This window comes from Hypomesus transpacificus, chromosome 13 (assembly GCF_021917145.1).
Source record: "Hypomesus transpacificus isolate Combined female chromosome 13, fHypTra1, whole genome shotgun sequence".
Lineage (NCBI taxonomy): Eukaryota > Metazoa > Chordata > Actinopteri > Osmeriformes > Osmeridae > Hypomesus > Hypomesus transpacificus.
The window spans coordinates 14,310,937-14,330,041 of NC_061072.1; the positions used below are offsets into that span (position 1 = coordinate 14,310,937).

At 47.9% G+C, this 19,105-nt stretch overlaps 2 protein-coding genes across 2 annotated transcripts; both read right to left on the minus strand.

Annotated features, from left to right (window-relative positions):
- Positions 1-5,173: 5,173 nt before the first annotated feature.
- sstr2a (somatostatin receptor 2a) lies at positions 5,174-9,989 on the minus strand. The gene is made up of 4 exons (XM_047033086.1): positions 9,038-9,989; positions 7,184-7,721; positions 6,498-6,835; positions 5,174-5,691 (listed from the first exon to the last, which is right to left on the minus strand). The coding sequence occupies exons 2-4, from the start codon at positions 7,572-7,574 to the stop codon at positions 5,227-5,229; spliced, it is 1,194 nt and encodes a 397-aa protein (XP_046889042.1). The 5' UTR covers positions 7,575-7,721; positions 9,038-9,989; the 3' UTR covers positions 5,174-5,226.
- A 4,229-nt stretch (positions 9,990-14,218) lies between these two features.
- On the minus strand, positions 14,219-16,640 carry LOC124476090 (somatostatin receptor type 5). Its single transcript, XM_047033097.1, has one exon. The coding sequence runs from the start codon at positions 16,055-16,057 to the stop codon at positions 15,005-15,007; it is 1,053 nt and encodes a 350-aa protein (XP_046889053.1). The 5' UTR covers positions 16,058-16,640; the 3' UTR covers positions 14,219-15,004.
- Positions 16,641-19,105: the final 2,465 nt, after the last annotated feature.

The following is a 19,105-nucleotide window of genomic DNA, read 5'->3' on the forward strand; positions in this document are numbered from 1 at the left end:
GTATGTTCAGTAGAGTGCGGCAGTAGGTTCAGTAGAGTACAGCAGTATGTTCAGTAGAGTGCGGCAGTAGGTTCAGTAGAGTACAGCAGTAGGTTCAGTAGAGTGCAGCAGTAGGTTCAGTAGAGTACAGCAGTAGGTTCAGTAGAGTGCAGCAGTAGAGTACAGTGGAGCAGCATATTTAACCAAATAGAACATAGTAGAGTAGAGCAAAGCATAGTACTTTAGAGTATAGTAGAGTACAGTAGAGTACAGTAGTAGGGTTGGTAGAGTACAGAAGAGTAGATCAGTAGATTTGGTAGAGTACAGTGGTAGAGTAGTAGATTCGTTAGAGTACTGTAGAGTAGAGTACAGTAGAGTAGAGGGGAGGGGAGGGCAGTGACAGCAGTATGGTAGGGTAGTTGGTAGTAGAAGGATGAACAGGACCCAGCTCTATTGGCACAGACTTTGACCGAAAATGGCAAAGCAGCTGTGCTCTTAAAGGACACTCCCGGCTACCCTGTGATTGGATGACTAACATCAACACAGGCATCTGCTCACAAACAGCTTTGGAATGTCATGGAACAACTCCTCGCAATATGTGTGTGTGTGAAAGTGTGAGAGTGTGTGTGCGTGTATGTGTGTGTGTGTGTGTGGGGGGGGGGGGGGCTGAGAGAGCAAGGTAGAGGAGGGAGAGAGAGAAGGAGGAAGAGATAAGAGAGGGTTTCAAAGAGAAAGGAGAGAGACTGGCTTCAAACTGTATTCTTCTAGTGGGATCGAAGGGGCATCAGGGCCCGGCAGCGGTTCATGAGAGTGGCCTTTTCAGACTGGTACTAAAGGTTTTTCATTTAACAACTAACATTTTGGAGTTTTTAAAAACAATGTTTCCAATTCATACAAAAAATGCTTTATAGAAAATATAAGTAAATGCAGAAATGAAAAAGTGAGGGGATTTCAAACAACAGACATCTTGGGCTGGATTTAATGGTTGGAGTGCACCTCCCTGTGGACGTTGGCAGTAGTGAAATGTTCCTCCATCAGGAGAAAACCTGTTTTTGTTAGTATTCCTACTAGTGGGTTTCCTCTGTCAGCCCTCTGGACACTGGTCTTTCATTTGAAACTATATCTGGAAAAAATGTCAGTCTTCTGGACTCAATTCCTGGTGCATGCGGAGGTTTCGAAATCGGCAGGTTGAAAAGTTATTTTACAGTTCCTCTGTCAGCAGTTAAGTGTCACCCTCTAACGTGAATTTTAAAATTTTTTGTCATAAAAATACAACTCCACCAACAGGAGAGAGGAGCCTCTCTGTAACCATGAGAACAAACTGTATGTTAACGCCTTTTAAGGTTTTCTGACCAGTAATTAGAAAGACCACACACTTGTGAAATAAAACTTTTTTATTATAAGGAATATCATGGTGACATGTAACTTGACCCAAAAGTGTAACATTTTGTGACACATTATTTACATGAGACATTTCATTTGGCAGTAAACACAATTTAACATTTAAAGTCAACACATTTTATTTTGATACAACACACACCTAACTTTGTATTTGTTGCTCAGGTTTTGAAAAAGTATCTGAGGTTTCTTCACGTGTTTAGTTGGACCACGGTTCATAATTGCCCCATTTCTGAAACGAGGTTTCTGATCCTAGGCTAACAATCCAATATCCAGGACAGGACAGTGAGCGACGCTCCGTGCGCAATTTTATGCACTGGCCGTTAGGGGGCGCCTTATACCAACCATTGACATCATGACGGATTTGTAAAATTGAAAAAAAACTGCTACAGTTAACCAACAGCCACTGCAGCTTCCTTGAACTCAGAAACTATTAACAATTTCACAACAGATAAAAAATACATTTCTGCCCCTACTTAACTTCTGTCCTGTACTTAATCTCACTAACATGTAGATTATTTTGCAGCTATAACAGAAAAAAATTATAATGGAATAGTCTTTTTCAAACAAATAATCACATTTATGCCATAATTACATTGATCTCACGGCTGGTAATGGTTCTTCTTGAACATAATCATGTTTGACAGTAGTGTCAAACACTAGTTCATAAACCTTTTAACCATAAAGATAGCCTACAGTAAGACTGATAACCAAAAACACTTTTAAGAATAACAACGCCCAGGCACAACACACAGAAGTAATACGATTCTTAGGTGATATAAGATCTCGTTTCGTATTTGACATTCAATAGTACGGCTTATTTATTATAATCATAATATTCAAATAATTTGCAAATTGTGTTTTGCTGTGCCGTGTGCGTGTCTTTGTATGTGAATGTGTGCGTGCGTGCGTGCATGTGTGTGCGCTCGCATATGTGTCTGTGTGTGTGCGTGCGCACGTGTACCTATGGTTGCATGGAAATATGAGTTAAACCTGAGAGCGCTATGAGCTATGTAAGGTGAGAGAGCCGCGGAGCATCCATTATGGACTGGACGGCAGCGCTCCGCTACACTCATGACTTAACCACCCAGGAGCCACATCCTATGTACTGTGATCTGGAAACTCAGTCTGTGGGATATCTGAATATTCCCCCACACCCGTGTGTTCCTTCTCACCACACACAACATCAGACCCGTTGGAGGCCAGCAACATTTTCCATTCCGAGCGGACAACCGTCCGTGCGATGTCCGTGCGATGTCGTATCAACGGCATTATCTTGTTTCCTTGAGATGTTGTGTAAAGTTGTGACAACATGTAACGTAATTTAATGTACGTTAAATGAGCCATGGCAACAGGAATGAGGATTGATAAATGGAGGCTGAAAATAACAACAGACAAGCTGACATGCACTCTCTCTCTCTCTCTCTCTCTCTTTCAAACACCCACATTCACACCTACTACACACACATGAATCAGCCTGAGTGCTTTAAAGTGCTCACTTCTAAAGCACTGACCAATAGATCGTAACGTCTGCTCTTTGACAATTCCCGTGCCACAGCAGCTGTAATAAGCACCAACCTCTCTCGGCACACAAACAGAGCGCTGCGAGTCGTGACGCAGATGACGATGTCATAATGTCCTTCTGTAGTGTACAGTAGGACATTATGACATCATCATCAGCATCATCAGACCCCTCCTAACCGTGGCGAGGTGAGGCGTCATAGAGAGGGGAGGGAGGTTTCTGTCTGAACGCTGCGTCCAATGAGGAGCGCAGTCTAGCCCTTCGCAAATAAACTGACTGGCGGAGACCGGGCTCCATCTTCCAATCATACACGTGCACTGAACAGCGCTGCCCAGTCATAGGTGAACCCAGTCATAGGTGAATACAGCTCTGGTCTGACCCCAACCCTGGGGTTTGAACCTAACCCTGGGGTCTAACCCTAACCCAGGGGTCTGACCCTAACCCTGGGGTCTGGCCCTAACCCTGGGGTCTGACCCTAACCCTGGGGTGTGACCCTAACCCTGGGGTGTGACCCTAACCCTGGGGTGTGACCCTAACCCTGGGGTCTGACCTTAACCCTGGGGTCTGACCTTAACCCTGGGGTGGGCTAGTCTTGGCCCTTGTGAGCGAACCCCGCAAGGCCTGACAGCGGAAGGATGGACGTCACGTCAGATTACACAAGGGACAGAGTTTGGGAGCTGAGAAGGGGGGTTGGCAAGGGGGAATGGGGGAGGTGTGAGGGGTAGTCATCGCCTGCATCGTTTTGATTGGACAGAATCTGTCTGACTCAGTAAAAGCATTGTGATGCTCTTGTTTTAGGGCTACATTAGAGCCAACCTTTAGCAGTGGGCCCAATTATTTAAAAATGCATCCCCAAACAGTTATAATACTAAATGACATAAAAATAAGCATTAAACAGAATATCAAGCAATTAGTCACATTACTGCCACACCAATCTCTCTCTCTCTCTCTCTCTCTCTCTCTCTCTCTCTCTCTCTCTCTCTCTCTCTCTCTCTCTCCCTCTCTCTCCACATTTTCTTTCTGCGTCATAGCAGATTCAGCATCTAAACACGCACAGAGCCAACTGTGAATCAGAGAGGCAGAGACTGTGACAATATGTCCACACAAAACCAGAGAAACGATATCCAACAGAACAATTACAACACAAAATACTGTGTTTGTTTACACCGAGAGACGAAGGACAGTGGTGGCACGGTCCGCAGCTGCTGTGATGTTCAGCGTTGTAGGGTTCAAAACACACACACACACCATCGTTAAAGAGAACCCCGGACAATGTACAACAGCCGGGGCAGGTTTGAAGTCTGATTGAAGACCAAGGAGCGTTCTGAGAGTTTTCCAACCGACAGCCCGTTGACTCAGTCACTGATTCAGTTGGAGGATCAATGTCAGGCCTGGCCCCGCAGACACAGTTAGAGAGGAGAACACAACTTTATCAATAAATAAGTCCAGGCATCAATGTGCTTCCCCATTCTGTCCTCTCGGGACAGGGTTGATCCATAAGTGTGAATGAAACATGAGTCTTGGCCTGTTCACCTGCTTTCAGATCATTCAACGGCTGTTCTTCTGATAGCAGATCGCTAAGGGCACGTCTGCTGTGGTAGGAGCGCTTACATCACCCCTGTCTCTCCCACGGGTGTCCAGACACGTCTTCCTGAACCGTCAAGCTAGCCGCCTCTAGACCTTCCGGACAGGAAGGCATCTCCAGGCACCTGGCCAGACTGTGCCTCTGGAGCCCTGGGAGAATCAGGTCCACTGGCATGGGCTCAAACAGCATCCGAGCACAGGTGAACACCAGGTTAACATCATTCCAACACTGACCCTTCCCACCCCTCCCACCCGGGTCTCCAACCTCCTCCAGAAGGTCATCTAGCAGCCTACTAGCTCACAGCTGGGCCAGCTCATGGGCCAAACCGAGTTCAACCCTGAGCCTGACATTTCTCCCTTACCCACTTACCCACTACTCCTTCCCCAATGCTGCGCCCCCACCAGTGAACCTGCATTCTCCAGCTCCCTCCCCCGCATTCCCTGACCCCTTCTGCCAGAATCCTTGCCCCCATAGAGCCCCAGTCCCCAGGGCCCGCATCCCCCTTAGAGCCCCAGTCCCCAGGGGCCCTCAGCCCCCATAGAGCCCCAGTCCCCAGGGCCCTCAGCCCCCATAGAGCCCCAGTCCCCAGGGCCCTCAGCCCCATAGAGCCCCAGTCCCCAGGGCCCTCAGCCCCCAGAGAGCCCCAGTCCCCAGGGCCCTCAGCCTCCAGAGAGCCCCAGTCCCCAGGGCCCTCAGCCCCCATAGAGCCCCAGTCCCCAGGGCCCCCTGACTCTGGTCCTCCTCAGATGCTGGTCTGCAGTTCCCCGTTGTGCAGCGCGTTGTTCAGCTGCTGCATCGTCTCCCTGGCAGCGGCCTCGTTCAGGAGCGCGTTGTGTGTCTCTGCGGTGACGTCGTTGACCATGCGCGTCCTGTCGGCCCTGCTGTCGCTGCGTTCCATCTCGTCCAGACCGGCCACCTTCTTTAGACACAGAACGTTCTGGAAACTCTTCTTGAAGTTGTCGGAGAGGAACGCGTAAAGGATGGGGTTGGCGCAGGAGTTGGCGTAGCCCAGCACCACCACAAACTCAAAGGTGCTCTTGAGGGCGGCCGTGGTGTTGATGGTGCCCGTCACCGAGGTCACGTTGAAGACGTAGAAGGGCAGCCAGCAGAAGACGAACACGGCTACCACGATGGACACCATCCTGGTCACCTTCCTCTCGGAGCGTTTCCTCTTGGAGGAGCCCACGCGCATGCCGGACGACTTGACCTGCGGGGACGACAGGGATGGACCACCGTCAGGAAGCAGAAACGTTTTGATCAATCGGGGAGCGGATTTCGAAACCTGTCACATAATGAAGGACCCGGCTGGAGATTCGACAGCCTATAAACAGATCACCCTCGTCAACAACAACCAGGATGTCATCTGTGGTTGAACAAGAAACAATTTTGGGGCTCGGTGGGAGAAGCGGACGAGAGGCCTGTTGAAAAACAATGAGTGAACACACAGCTACAAGGGAAGAGGAGGAAGAGGAGTGAAGAGGAGTGCAGAGGAGGATAAGGAGGAAGAGGAGTGAAGAGGAAGAAGAGGAGGAAGAGGAGGAAGAGGAGTGACGAGGAGGAAGAGGAGTGAAGAGGAGGATAAGGAGGAAGAGGAGGAAGAGGAGGAAGAGGAGTGAAGAGGAGGATAAGGAGGAAGAGGAGTGAAGAGGAGGAAGAGGAAGAAGAGGAATGAAGAGGAGGAAGAGGAGGATGAGGAATGAAGAGGAGGAAGAGGAGGAAGAGGAGTGAAGAAGAGGAAGAGGAGGAAGAGGAGTGAAGAGGAAGAAGAGGAGGAAGAGGAGTGAGGAAGAGGAAGAGGAGTGAAGAAGAGGAAGAGGAGTGAAGAGGAGGAAGAGGAGGAAGAGGAGTGAAGAGGAGGAAGAGGAGTGAAGGAAGAGAGGAGTGAGGAAGAGAAGAGGAGTGAAGAAGAGGAAGAGGAGTGAAGAGGAGGAAGAGGAGGAAGAGGAGTGAAGAGGAGGAAGAGGAGTGAAGAGGAGGAAGAGGAGTGAAGAGGAGTGAAGAGGAGGAGCTAACCTTGACGATGATGAGCAGGTAGCAGAGGCAGATGACGGTGAGCGGGAGGAAGAAGCCCACAAAGAAGGTGTAGAACATGAAGGCCGTGTAGTACGCTGCCTGGGGCTCCGGCCACACGATGGTACACGAGTGAGCCTGCTTCTTATTGGTCGTCAGCCCGCTGAAGATCATGATTGGTAGGTTGACCAGCAGGGACACGCCCCACACGGTGAGGTTAATGACCTTGGCCACCCGGGGCTTGCGCCACTTGGTGGATCTTATGGGATGAACCACTGCCAGGTAACGGTCAATGCTCATCACCGTCAAGCAGAAGATGCTGGTGAACTGGTTCAGGGAGTCTGGGCGAGGAGAGGACAGGAATTGATTTAGTCATCACACATTTTCTGGTTTTACGATGAAATATATTTCAGGGGAGTGACTGACTGCCTTGCATGAAATCACAACACTAAATAAACATGTTGAGAAACTGAAACCCTCAGGGTCATTTTCCACAGCATCTGTGCTCATCAAGTGCTCATTTCAGAGGCCCTTTCATCCAAAACGACATCAATCATTCAAACATCCAACCTTCGGATCTGCAGTCAAATACACCGCCTCTGAACTCCACCCATCCCTCATAGGACGGATCACCCGGTTTGGATGGGAACTCGCGACCTCCCCCCGCCCCACTCTGCCTTCCCACCTACCCAGCGTCATGACGACCCGGCAGAGCACGACCCCAAAGGGCCAGTGCACCAGGGCCAGCTGCATGGCGATGAAGGGCAGACTGAGCATGCACAGCACGTCGGCCACGGCCAGGTTCAGGATGTAGATGTTGGTGACGGTCTTCATCTTGGCGTAACGCAGGATGACGTAGATCACCAGCGTGTTGCCGCACAGGCCCACGGCGCACACGGCAAAGTAGATGAAGGTGATGACCACCGAGCTGGTCTTGTCGTAGATCGCCTCGCTGTCCTCCGCCGAGCGGTTGCCGTCCGGCCCTAGGTCCGACTCGTTCCCCGGGAGGAAGCTGTCGTAGAGGAGGGGCTCGGGGAGGGAGAGGTTGGGGGGAGACGGGAGGAGCGACCAGGGGTCCATGGTGGGTTGATGGAGGAGGGGGAGGAGAGGGAGGTGGGGTTGAGTGAGGGGAGGGGATGGGGGGGGGGTTGGTGGGAGACAGGTGGGGAGCTGGGCTGGTGTGTTAATAGTTTGAGAGAGGAGGTCTTGAGAAGAATCGCATCACACCTAAAGGTACGTAGAGAGAGGGGGGATGTTGGGAGGAGGGAGAGAGGTAGAAAGAGCAGGGGGAGAGGGGGTGAGCAAGCAGAGAGATTTTAAAAGAGGGAGAAAAAGAGGGAGAGAAGGAGAAATTGTGTGAAATTATTCATGAAGAATTCATAAAGAATAAAAGAAGAACATCGCAACTAATTGGTCAAAAGAAGTGCCATGGCAACACTGACAAGGTCGATGTAGTATAGACCTTTAGCACAATCAATCTTCTTCAATCTGACAGAAAAAGGAATGACAGTGAAACAAAAAAGATGTCTAACTGAAAAAGACAAATCATTTAGAGATGGAGAAAGCGAGGGAGAGAGAAAGATAGTGTGCTGTGTGTGTGTGTGTGTTTGTGTGTGTGTTTGTGTGTGTGTTTGTTCGTGTCATACACCGAAGACAGGGCAAATGTTGATTCAATCGATCTGATCTGGCCACTAGCTGCAATTATATGCGACGATTTCGATTTTAAGGAAAGTTTAAACTAATGGAAATGACGTACTTATATTCCACACAATGGTATACAGTACAATGGTAAACAGTACACTGGTATAAGATTTTTTGCTGAGGAGCAAGGTCATTTTATCTAGCCTGATACAAAGTGTCACGAGAGACGCATAAAGCAGATTCTCCGTTCGCTCGTGCTGAGTGAGGCCAGTAACCCCTGAGAGAGACTGTTGAGACTGTGCGATAGGAATGAACCAGAAAAATAGCTAACTATTATCAGAAAAGTGTGTGACATTTAAACTACGACACACGTGCCTGATACAAATTCGAAGTCTGTAATTTAGCCTACTCACAATATTATCTATTTAATGGTGGTTACTCATTTTCAACGCCAAAAAAGCTATTCCTATTTTCTCTTCGCAGTTTGCATTCAGTTCCTTCAATATGCAGTATACGTAGCCTTCATCAGCCATTGGTGGTCCAACACCTCTACAGGTGATGGGACAGATAAATCAGTGCGCCAGAGCGCCTTATATGCGCACTGAAAACAGAATGCACACTGGCACGTGTCGTGTGCCCCTGTATCCTCATGTGAGAATATAAAGTAACGGTCAATTACCCCACAGTAACCGTGTGTATTTTGTCATTTAAAGCAAATGTTTTAACTCGAATGAAAATCATGTTATCTGAAAGTTACTGGATGTATACATAAATAATAATAATAATAATAATACAATAAAATAGGCTACACAAACGACTGCAACAGAAAACGAGGTAAATTGAGAAATAAATGGAGGATTTCAGATTATACTTAACAAAAAAAGTTTCAGGTGAACAATTACCTTCAAATCGAAAACTTGATAGTCATATTCGTTCCATCACGGCAAGGTGTCATTTCAAGAAAGAGTAGCCCGGGGAGTCAAACTTGTCTGTTTGGGAAGCGTCGAGAATCCAAATCGTGGCGTCATTTTGACCAATACTGCTGTACTCTTCCTTGCTAATATTCCACCTGTTCGCTGATTACGTACCCCAGCAGGCGCACAGTCTTCCGACTGTCTTTGTTGCTATTTTCACCAAACAATAATATACTTTTACGCTTTAGTTAATGCATGTTGGATTTTATTTACAATTCAGCAAATCATTTCCAGATAGTTTCGAGTGAATAACTGCAATGTATCCAGAGTGTCTTGGCACCATTCCTGGTGGTCTGAACGATTGCGAAATCTCTTCGCAACAGGAGGACTGTGGCGCGCGGAGGAGAGAGAAGAGCGCACGCAGCCTGTTCAGCGCTCTGAGCAGTGCGCCCCGTGTTGCCGTGCTGTGTGCAGTTGGAGATCGAGATGTGTGTAGAGTGCGTGTGCGCGTTCGTGCGCGTTCGTGCACGAGCGCCCGTGTTGCAGACAGTCTCTGCATGCAGACGGAGCAGCCAAACCGTTATACGAGCCTTCCTCCCACCGCCCTTTGTGAAAACCAAAGTCCTACTAACGTGCGTCAGTGTCTTTCGGGGTGAGTGGAGAAAACTCAACTGTCACACCAATACTTGCGCGCTGACATTCTGTGGCGATCACAAGCTACGCATTCCTGTCACACTGCATGCCCCCGGTGTAAACAGCTGTCAGGTGTTCACTTGACAGAACCCTTGTTTCTGTGGTTACCCAAGGTCTACCGCTCTACTATATCCATGCGCTTCTTTATAAAGAGGCGCGAGTGGGACTAGTTATAGCGCGCACAGATGGCGGGCGTCTTGTGTGACGTCTGTCAGGCCAGTTTGCGAAAGTACCCTATTGCACACATTTTCCCACCGGGTATTTTTCCATGTGCCGGGTCAACTTTCTACTAAATAAAATACAAAACCATTAATCTTCTGATATTTCAGAAATGGGTTAAAGATCCCATGGAACAATTGTGATAAGAAAGTTTGTTGTGTTTGGCCAAATCTCCACTCCAGTCAAATCCCTTGACGGGCACTTGGCCTTTATCTATGGAATGACTGAAAAGCCTTGGGGGACCTACAACACAACAGACTTTCAGCCGTGGATAAGTTAATGTACAACACTCCAATAAGCCTTCACCTCTGACCCCAATCTGTGAGCAAACAAGTGTGTTGTCCTAAAAGTGTAAACCTCAAGACATGATCATTGTCATTGCCACATTAACACTGAAGAATGTTCTTGGGTTTTATACATTTTTATTGCTTTTAGAAATGTACATTGAAAAAGATGTTGCTTCTTCAGTCTGTTGCTTGTTGTCTAGTCAACCTTGACATCCTTGAAAATAAATGTTCCTTGTTGTTAATCTATATCTTCTTTTATCATCTCAAATGTGACCTTATCATCATCATCCTCCTCCACCACCGCTTCATCTCTGGATGTTGTTTGTGCAGCACCTCACAGTCACTGTGTGTATACAATGTGTGTATTAAGGATGGATATAGGCACATTGCTTACAGTAATGGCCTCCTAAATGGCCAGAGCCATTACTGATGTGGCCGCCAGTGCACCTCTGTGTTGGTGCTGTTTGTTTATGTGTGTTGGTTGTGTGTGTTGGTTGTATGTATGCAAGTGTGTGTCTATGTGCGTGTGTGATTGTGTGTGTGTGTGAGAGAGGGAAAGAAAAGTCACGTGTGTGTGACGTTGATCCTCCCTGATATCCCTTGCCCAACACTGTCAGGGAGACAGAGTGTGGCAGCAATGCAGTCAGCAGATGGAGAGTGACACGTCACAAGTGTTTCCTATCGATTCCGAACACAGCGTGGTCTTGTGACATTAGATTGGAAACAGGATATTAAGATGATTGTATTCACTGAAAGCAAATATCACCTGGAGCCACCAAGACCATTTCAGTTCACAGTCAATTTCAAGTTTTAAAAGGAGGTTGACAATTGTGTTTTCGGTCAGAGCTGAACCTAATCTGTGTGAGGCTACTTTGAGATGTCCATTTAAATTGGGAGAAATTATTTTTCTATAAACGGTGATCTCATGAGAACAGAATTGATTTTGTTTATTCTGTAACTTCCTGTTTCAAGTGTTGACACAGAGTTGTAATAGCAACTCAGACTTATTTGGTCTATTATCTTCCTCTTCCAACTTGTCAGAGTTTCTACAACACACACGCACACACACACAGTACACAATGTGCTAAACACACGAGAAAAACACGAATGCGTAGACTACATGTTTTATCAGTGTGAGAGAATCTAATGATCTCCCATCGTGTTTCATGGGGGGGGGGGGGGGGGAACTGGGAGGTTTCATCATTGCAGCACATGTATAAATCTGGATGAATCTTTCGGGCAATTACATCACAAAAGTTTTAAGAGACGAGGATACTTGCGAATGATGTGCAGAGGCATGTGTGGGAGATGTGCGTGTGCACTGGCGTGCCAGGGAGAGAGTAAAAGAGAGAGGGAGAGGGCCAGCGAGAAAAATTAGAAAATTAGAGTGGGAGAGAGAAGGTGAAAAAGACAAAGTGAGAGTGTGAGCCAAAGTGTGAAAAGGAGAAGAAGATGAAATAAAAGAGGGATCGTAGGAGTGAGGGAGGGAGACAATGATTAAGACATGCCCGACAGCTGTTGGGAGTAGAATTGTGCAATTGATCTTCATTGATCTAGCATACGCCTCCCAACCCACCCACCACCCACACGCACGCACACACACACACACTCGCCCATTATTACACCACCCTTCTCTCTCTCCCGGGGCCTCTTGCAGCTGATTTGAACTACAGCCCAGGGATGAGGCTGAACCACACGTGAGAAAATAACAAGGTGAAAAAGCACCGTTCTTAATTAAAACCTTACATGGAGATGCCATCCCCTCTGAGCTCTCTCTAGGTTTACCATGTCCTAATTAAAGGGGCCAATAGGAGAGCTCCGTCTCCAGTTCCTCTCCCCATTGGAGGTCATATCTGTTACATATTATTGTTCTCCAGAGGTCGACCCAGTATGGAGCCTCCTCTAATCTGATGGGCTGAGCTCTCGTTCCCAATCCTCTCTCTCCAGAGAACCTCCAGAATGGTGACAGTCGAGCAAACATGCCCCTATGACCCCCGCCCCCCTCCGCCCCCCCCCCCCCCCTCAAAGTGAGAGTGTGTGCTGGACCGCTGGGTTGTTGACCCGCCCAACCACCCTGGGTAGGAAAGAGAGGTGGCCCCTGGACTCAGACTCACAGTGGTGCGGGGGTGGTTCAGTCCCCACGCTAGGAGGACCTGCTATTAGCCAGAAGATGACATGGTCATTTTGGTCTCACAGTTCAACGTGATGTGTGTGTGGACTGATCTCTGTTGGATAGACAACACACAAACATACACAAATGTGTGTAGAACAGAGTGGCTCTAGAGCTTCTTGTCCTCATACAAAAGCCTAAAGATGAGAACAAAAGGGTAAGGCATATCTTCCATCCTCTGTAGAAGAAAACAGATTGGAGAAGAAGATTTTCTTTTCTTTTTATGATCTCTGAAATTGGGGTGTGAAACGATACAACAGAAGCCTGGTCAAGCCCAACATGACGTCTGGAAACCATCCCTAAAAAGGAGCCCATTTTAGTTGTTGGAAATTTGAGAGCTCTTAAAATCTTTCAGTGAACAGAGCCCACTTTACAGGATAGCTAATGAAACACACATGGCTGCGAGCAGCCAGCGCTGCTAGTGGAGCAACTCTGACATTTCAGCGATCAGCTCGCCTCAGCTTGGCAGAATAATAAAACCCTGGTTTGGCATGGAGGTGCAGATAGCTGCGAGCCAGTCTAGCAGGAAAAAAGCAGGTATATGAGTATGAGTCGTGTCTCTGTAGAAACTTGGAAACATGGAAATAAACGAAGAAGTATTATTTTCTCTGTGTTGTTCCTTTATGTGTTTTAATGTTATTTGTTTACTTACTGTTCTCTGTGGGTATAGTAGTACAGAAAGTTGTTACAGTTGTGTCAGTGAGCATAGTGAACTGTACATTTAAACAGCTGTGTCTATTTATAAATGGCATTTGAATATTGAGTGCATGAAATTTAGTTTCACAATAAAAGTTAGATACAAAGAGAAATCCAGAAGAAAGCAGTGAATATTGAACATCTACAGTATTGACATTTTTAGTTGGGAAAGGACATTTCTGTTGTTAATGCTTACGCTAAAAAGTATGTCGCTACTGAATAATTTAAGTGACATTAAGACAAACAACAAGACAATTCTTTACAACAAAAATTAATAAATGTAATTTACTTGTGTATTTGTGCATTGTAAATCCGGTATAAAGTGTTTACAAACAAAAACAAATCTGTGTATATTGCATATGTAAACCAATGCTGGACTTTGTGTCACAACCTGCGCTTGTACTTTCAGAAAGTTTCTTCTTCCTCTGAACAAAGCAACTCTGCAGTTACTACCATGGCAACAGCAATGACATCACCCACATGTCTACAGTTAATCTGAAAGTGCTCATATGGGAGGTGAGAACATTAACCGGGCAGATCCGTTACACAACCACATGCACAAACACCTACTCTAACACACACATGCCGTGCTCCCCTCCTCACACACACTGTTGTTTTTCTAACAAACACCCACTTACATCCCGATAAACACACCCTTTAACAAACAAGCCTATACAGTATACCTCACTAACACATATACATACTGCACTCCTGATCACGCACACACACTCTCTCGAACACATACTGTACGCCCAACACTTTCACACACACACACACACACACACTGAACCCCCACCTCCAAACCCCCACTCTTCCACACACACACACACACGCACACACTGAACCCCCACCTCCAAACCCCCACTCTTCCACACACACACACACACGCACACACTGAACCCCCACCTCCAAACCCCCACTCTTCCACACACACACGCACACACTGAACCCCCACCTCCAAACCCCCACTTTTACACACACACACACACACACACACACACACACACGCACACACTGAACCCCCACCTCCAAACCCCCACTCTTCCACACACACACACACACGCACACACTGAACCCCCACCTCCAAACCCCCACTCTTCCACACATACACACACACACACTGAACCCCCACCTCCAAACCCCCACTCTTCCACACACACACACAATCTCACTCAATCTCCCCTGACATGCTCAGGCAGTGGGGTGAGGGAGACAGATCAAACTAACCGTCACTGAGTCAACTGGGTGCTTTGTGGTTTGGGCCAGGGGGTCTTTGTAATGCCTGCGTGCAGAGGCGGAGAGGGCTGCAGACGGCCGGTCGCCTCTGATTGGCTACCTGTCTCCCCTCGCCTCCGTTCCTCTTTTACATGTCGTCTCATTAGTTCTGGCGCGTGAAGACAACACAGGAGTTTAAGAGCCGCGGTAGTCTTTCCAGTCTTAATAAGCACATCATCAGAAGCAGGGGCAACTAATCTGAACACCAGGGCAGGCTGGGATCAGGACAAGCATGTTGTAAAACAAAAAAAAAGAAGCACTCCACCTCAAATAAGCCCACTGCAAAGCAAAGACAATCTGATAAACATTTGGAGAAAGAAAAGATGTTTTCAGATTTACTGACCGGCTGTGAGTATCGCAGCTGCACAAACTCCTAATGTGGTTGACTTAAACACTCCTCCCTTCGGTGGACACTAGGACTAGTCAGGTCCTGTTCCTGGGAGCTGAGCCAGGCAAGAATCCAGACTCATTAATGGGCGGGTTGAAGGATTGGAAAGGTGTGAAGTCGTTAGTAAGAGAGACGTGTCCATGCATCTTGATGGAACCCGGCGTGTCGTGACAGGGAAACATGGAGACGCACGCGGGGTCTGCTTGACCTTTCACTCCCTTACTTCTCTAAGCCATCACGCTCGCGTCGCGCCCACCCGCGCTGTCGTGAAGGTCATAGCGCTCGGTCTCGCCGTCGCAGTGCACGCTGGGAGATGTCTTGGAGGGGCACAGAAGAGTGCTGAAGTGTCGGCCGAATGTGTCGGAGAGACAGGCGTAGATTATGGGGTTGGCGCAGCTCCAGGAGTACGACAGCAGCACCACAAACTCGAATCCCCGGGCGAAGGTGAGCACCAGGTCGTTCTGGTACAGCGAGCAGAAGTTGAAGGCGTAGAATGGCAGCCAGCAGACGCCAAACGCCACCACCACCGCCACCACCATCTTGGTGACCTGCCTCTCCAGCCGGTGGCTCTCGTGGCCTGGGGCGGCGTCATGGCGGCGCTGGGTCCTCAGAGTGACCACCAGGGCGGTGTAGGAGACGGTCATGACAGTGAAGGGCAGGGCGAAGCCAAAGACGAAGGTGTAGCAGATGAAGGTCAGCCACCAGGAGTCCGAGGCCAGCTGGAGATCCATGGTGCACAGACCGTCGTGGACAGAGAAGTGGATGGCCATGGGGAGGACGGGAATCAGGGAGAACAGCCACAGGAAGGCAGAGACCAGCTTGGCGCAGCGCGGGGTTCGCCAGCGGGCGAAGCGGAGCGGGTTGACCAGCGCCATGTAGCGATCCACGCTCATCACTGTCAGACAGAAGACGCTGGTGAACTGGTTGATCCCGTCCAGAACCATCACCAGCTTACAGGCCAGGTCTCCGAAGGCCCAGCCGTTCTGAAAGTTCTGGATGGCGATGAAGGGCAGGCCCACCATGAAGAGGCCGTCGGCTAGCGCCAGGTTGAAGATGTACACCGTGGTGGCGGACGCCATCTTGTCCAGTTTTAAAATGGCGACGATGACCAAGCAGTTTCCCGCCAGACCTAAGATACACACGGCCAGATAGAGAACTGCCAGGGTAACACTGAACACATCCAGATCGTCATCGAGGTACATGTCCCCGTAGTCATGGTAACCGCTGGTAGTGTCTGAGATAGAGCCGTTGAAAATCTCAGAGTTGAACGTAACAGCCATTTTGCTAAGTCCCCAACTTGGTTGCAGTTGATGGAAAGAAGTGTAAAAAGTTCACAGAAAAAGGAAAAGGCTGTTTCAAGAATGAAAGTAACTTGGAACCAGCCAAAACATCAACAGTCCAGAACCCTCAGTGTTAAAAATTCCTCGGCTTTAGTTATTACTCTCTCCTCAGACCACCGTGAACACAAACAACAGGACCATGTCCCTCCATGACTTCACATTGCATCAAAAACACATCGGAAAACACAACAAATTAATTTGTTTTACCCCCCTCCAAAGTGACCAAAACAAAAAACCCTTCTCCAGACAAGTCACCTGTTGTCCAAAACGATCCTCTTTCTTCCAAGTGGCTGTGTTTGTTCTCTGTGAGATAGCCACATCTGGGGTCGGGTCTCTCAGCTTGAGTATCCCAGCAAGTGAACACACGACTCCTGCAGTGTTGAAGTGCCTGGCCTCTCCTCTCCCTGACCACAACTCCTTTTATATCTCCCCCTGCAGTGTGGGGAGTGTGTCCACAGAAGCTCCCCTTCCCTGTCCTGTCAGTCAGTCATCTCCCCCAGGTCTACCCCCCCTCGCCTGTCTCCCCTTCACTCCCTCCTGCCTCTGTCCTCCTCCCCCAGTTTTTCTCCCTGCTTCTTCTCCCGCTCTCCCATGGTGTCTCTCTCTCTCCTGGCTCTCTGGGAGTCTGATAAGCCCCGGTTGGCTCCCCTCTCTTGGTGCTCTGCTGTTATGCTGTTTCCAAGGTGAAGCCGGCCTCATCTGTTACAATACTTTTGTTTTCATAACTAAACATTCTCAACAAAGTCCTCTCCCAAGTTTTTTTTTTTTTCTTCTCTTCCTTGTCCTCCACTCTCCCTCCTTCTCTGAGCCCTCCCTCCCCCATTCCACTCTTTCACCCACCATTCTGTTATTTTCTCGCCTTTACTCTTCTCACAGTTCAGTAGGGGGTCAGTCGGAGCTCAACGCAACGCTGCAATGTCTCCTCGCAAATGCACGCACAAACACACACACACAGGGCCACCCACCTTCCCAGATAAAGCCCAGAGTGATGGTTTGGGGAGAGAGATGAAGCCACTGCGTGTTGACAGACTTGTTTTTCCAGAGATTGTTGTTTCTCTTTGTCTTCATATCCCTCTCTCTTAATGGCTTTGTGTATGAATAGTGATGAATATATCCATTCATCACTCAGAGAAAAAGGACGCGATAGATTGAAAGACAGAGAGAGAATGTGAGAGAGAGAGAAAGAAACAAGGGGGTGCCGATCACAGGATAAAAGGAACAGATGAGTGATGACCTCCTTCCTGTTCCCCCTCCGACACGCATTGCTGGAATACCCCTGGAGTAGCCTTGAAACACCCCTTGAACACATGCACCCTACAGGCAGGGGCGGCCTGGGACACACACACACACGTACGCACACCCCTCACACACCCCTCGGCCAGGTATGAGGGAGTGAAAGAGACAGAGAGAGACGGACAGAGTGAAAGAGAGAGGAAGATACATTACTGGACTACCCGTTCCATCATCTGCATTCATCTTTCCTTTTCAACTGTCTACTTTCCATAACCTTCACTAATCAATCGTCTTCATGTGCTCCCTTTTTACTGGTGACACCGAAAAAATGCCTTTGTAGTCTTCCAGAACCTGATTGGGTTGCAGCTTGACTTCCCCCTTGGGACCAGTTCCTCATATAGGAGAGAACTGCTCCTCTGGCACCACCCTTAAACATCACAGGAGGAACTTTCTCCCAGGAACGATCACTTCCATCCAACTTCTCAGAAATATTTTGGGGGGTGTCTATGTCCGTTTTTGTCAAGACAACACAGGCTCCTGTTATGTTGGAGGGGTGCTGGAAATTGTGGATCATATTATGTGTGTAGAACAGTTGTTTAACTTGTGTTTGGATGAAGTGGAGTTGGTCTGTGTACAGGGAGTGTGTTCTCACACCAACACACTCAGCCCTCTTGCAGCGCACCTCGTGACTCGTTTTCGGGCATAACTCAAATTAACTAAATGCTAGGGCGCTCTGAGTTCTTTAAAACTAATATTTGCAAAAAGAATGAATATATTTAGAAGCCGTTATTTTATAAGGTCCCAATCTAAACACAAATAATGCATCAGCATCCAACACAATCTTTACATTTAATATATATATATACACACAATACAATAGAAAAGACAATATCCCTGGCCGTAATTATCCTATTAGACACTAATAGAAAATAATAAACCGAGTCCGTCAAATACCAACTGCAGTTCGGCTCGGGTACGTTGGCCCACACCACGAGATGGCGGCTGCTGTCTGTGGGAAACACGCGGCCCAACCAGGTACCTCGTGGCGTGACGATGGTTGGAAAGTTGAGTAGGTCGACGGTGTCCCGGAGAGTTTGACCAGAGTTCGTTGAAGTCTTTGAATGTCCGTAAGACTGGAAAGTTCTTGAATTTGGCTTTCCGCCAAATTCTGTCCTTCTCCAATCCGACGCAGTCCCTTTATGAATTGTAACTAACCTGCAATGGAGTTGCCTATCCGACAGCTCACCAGTTAGGCTACATGCTAAATATGGTTCCCGAGTTGGCAACACATTTATCCTCGCTAACGCTCAGATCAACACTCAGACCACCCCAAACTCCGATATGAACTCCCCCCTGTTCCCTTATTCCAATATATATATCACAACCTCAGGTCAAGGTTCAAACCAATCAACCAATAGGCTGACATTAAACGAAATCCAAATATTAACAGCGGAAATATTACATAAAATATATTAAACTTAACAGCATTAGTTTATCTGAACAGAAAAACAATAAACAGATGTAATATGAAATAAATACTAGCAAGGGGCTACACTCGTCCCATGTCACTCTCTGCAGGCATCTAGTTGAGTGACAAGAGATGCTGCAGGCAAATCTGTGGCATTTAATGCCTGGACAACAAGATAAATGATTTATATTTGAAGTGCCTCCTTAAAACTCACAGTTCTCTGCACTCCCTCGACTGAGAAGCTGAGCTGATAAATCATAATCTGAAAACCAAAATAGCCACCCAAC

Bases quoted from the DNA above. Each gene is read 5' to 3' on its own strand.
- LOC124476090 (XM_047033097.1), bottom strand. From the start codon at position 16,057: ATGGCTGTTACGTTCAACTCTGAGATTTTCAACGGCTCTATCTCAGAC.
- sstr2a (XM_047033086.1), bottom strand. From the start codon at position 7,574: ATGGACCCCTGGTCGCTCCTCCCGTCTCCCCCCAACCTCTCCCTCCCC. The intron at 6,836-7,183 runs GTAGGTGGGAAG...CTCCTCGCCCAG, and splicing joins CCGGGTCGTCATGACGCTGG to ACTCCCTGAACCAGTTCACC. The intron at 5,692-6,497 runs GTTAGCTCCTCC...TCGTCCCCGCAG, and splicing joins ACCTGCTCATCATCGTCAAG to GTCAAGTCGTCCGGCATGCG.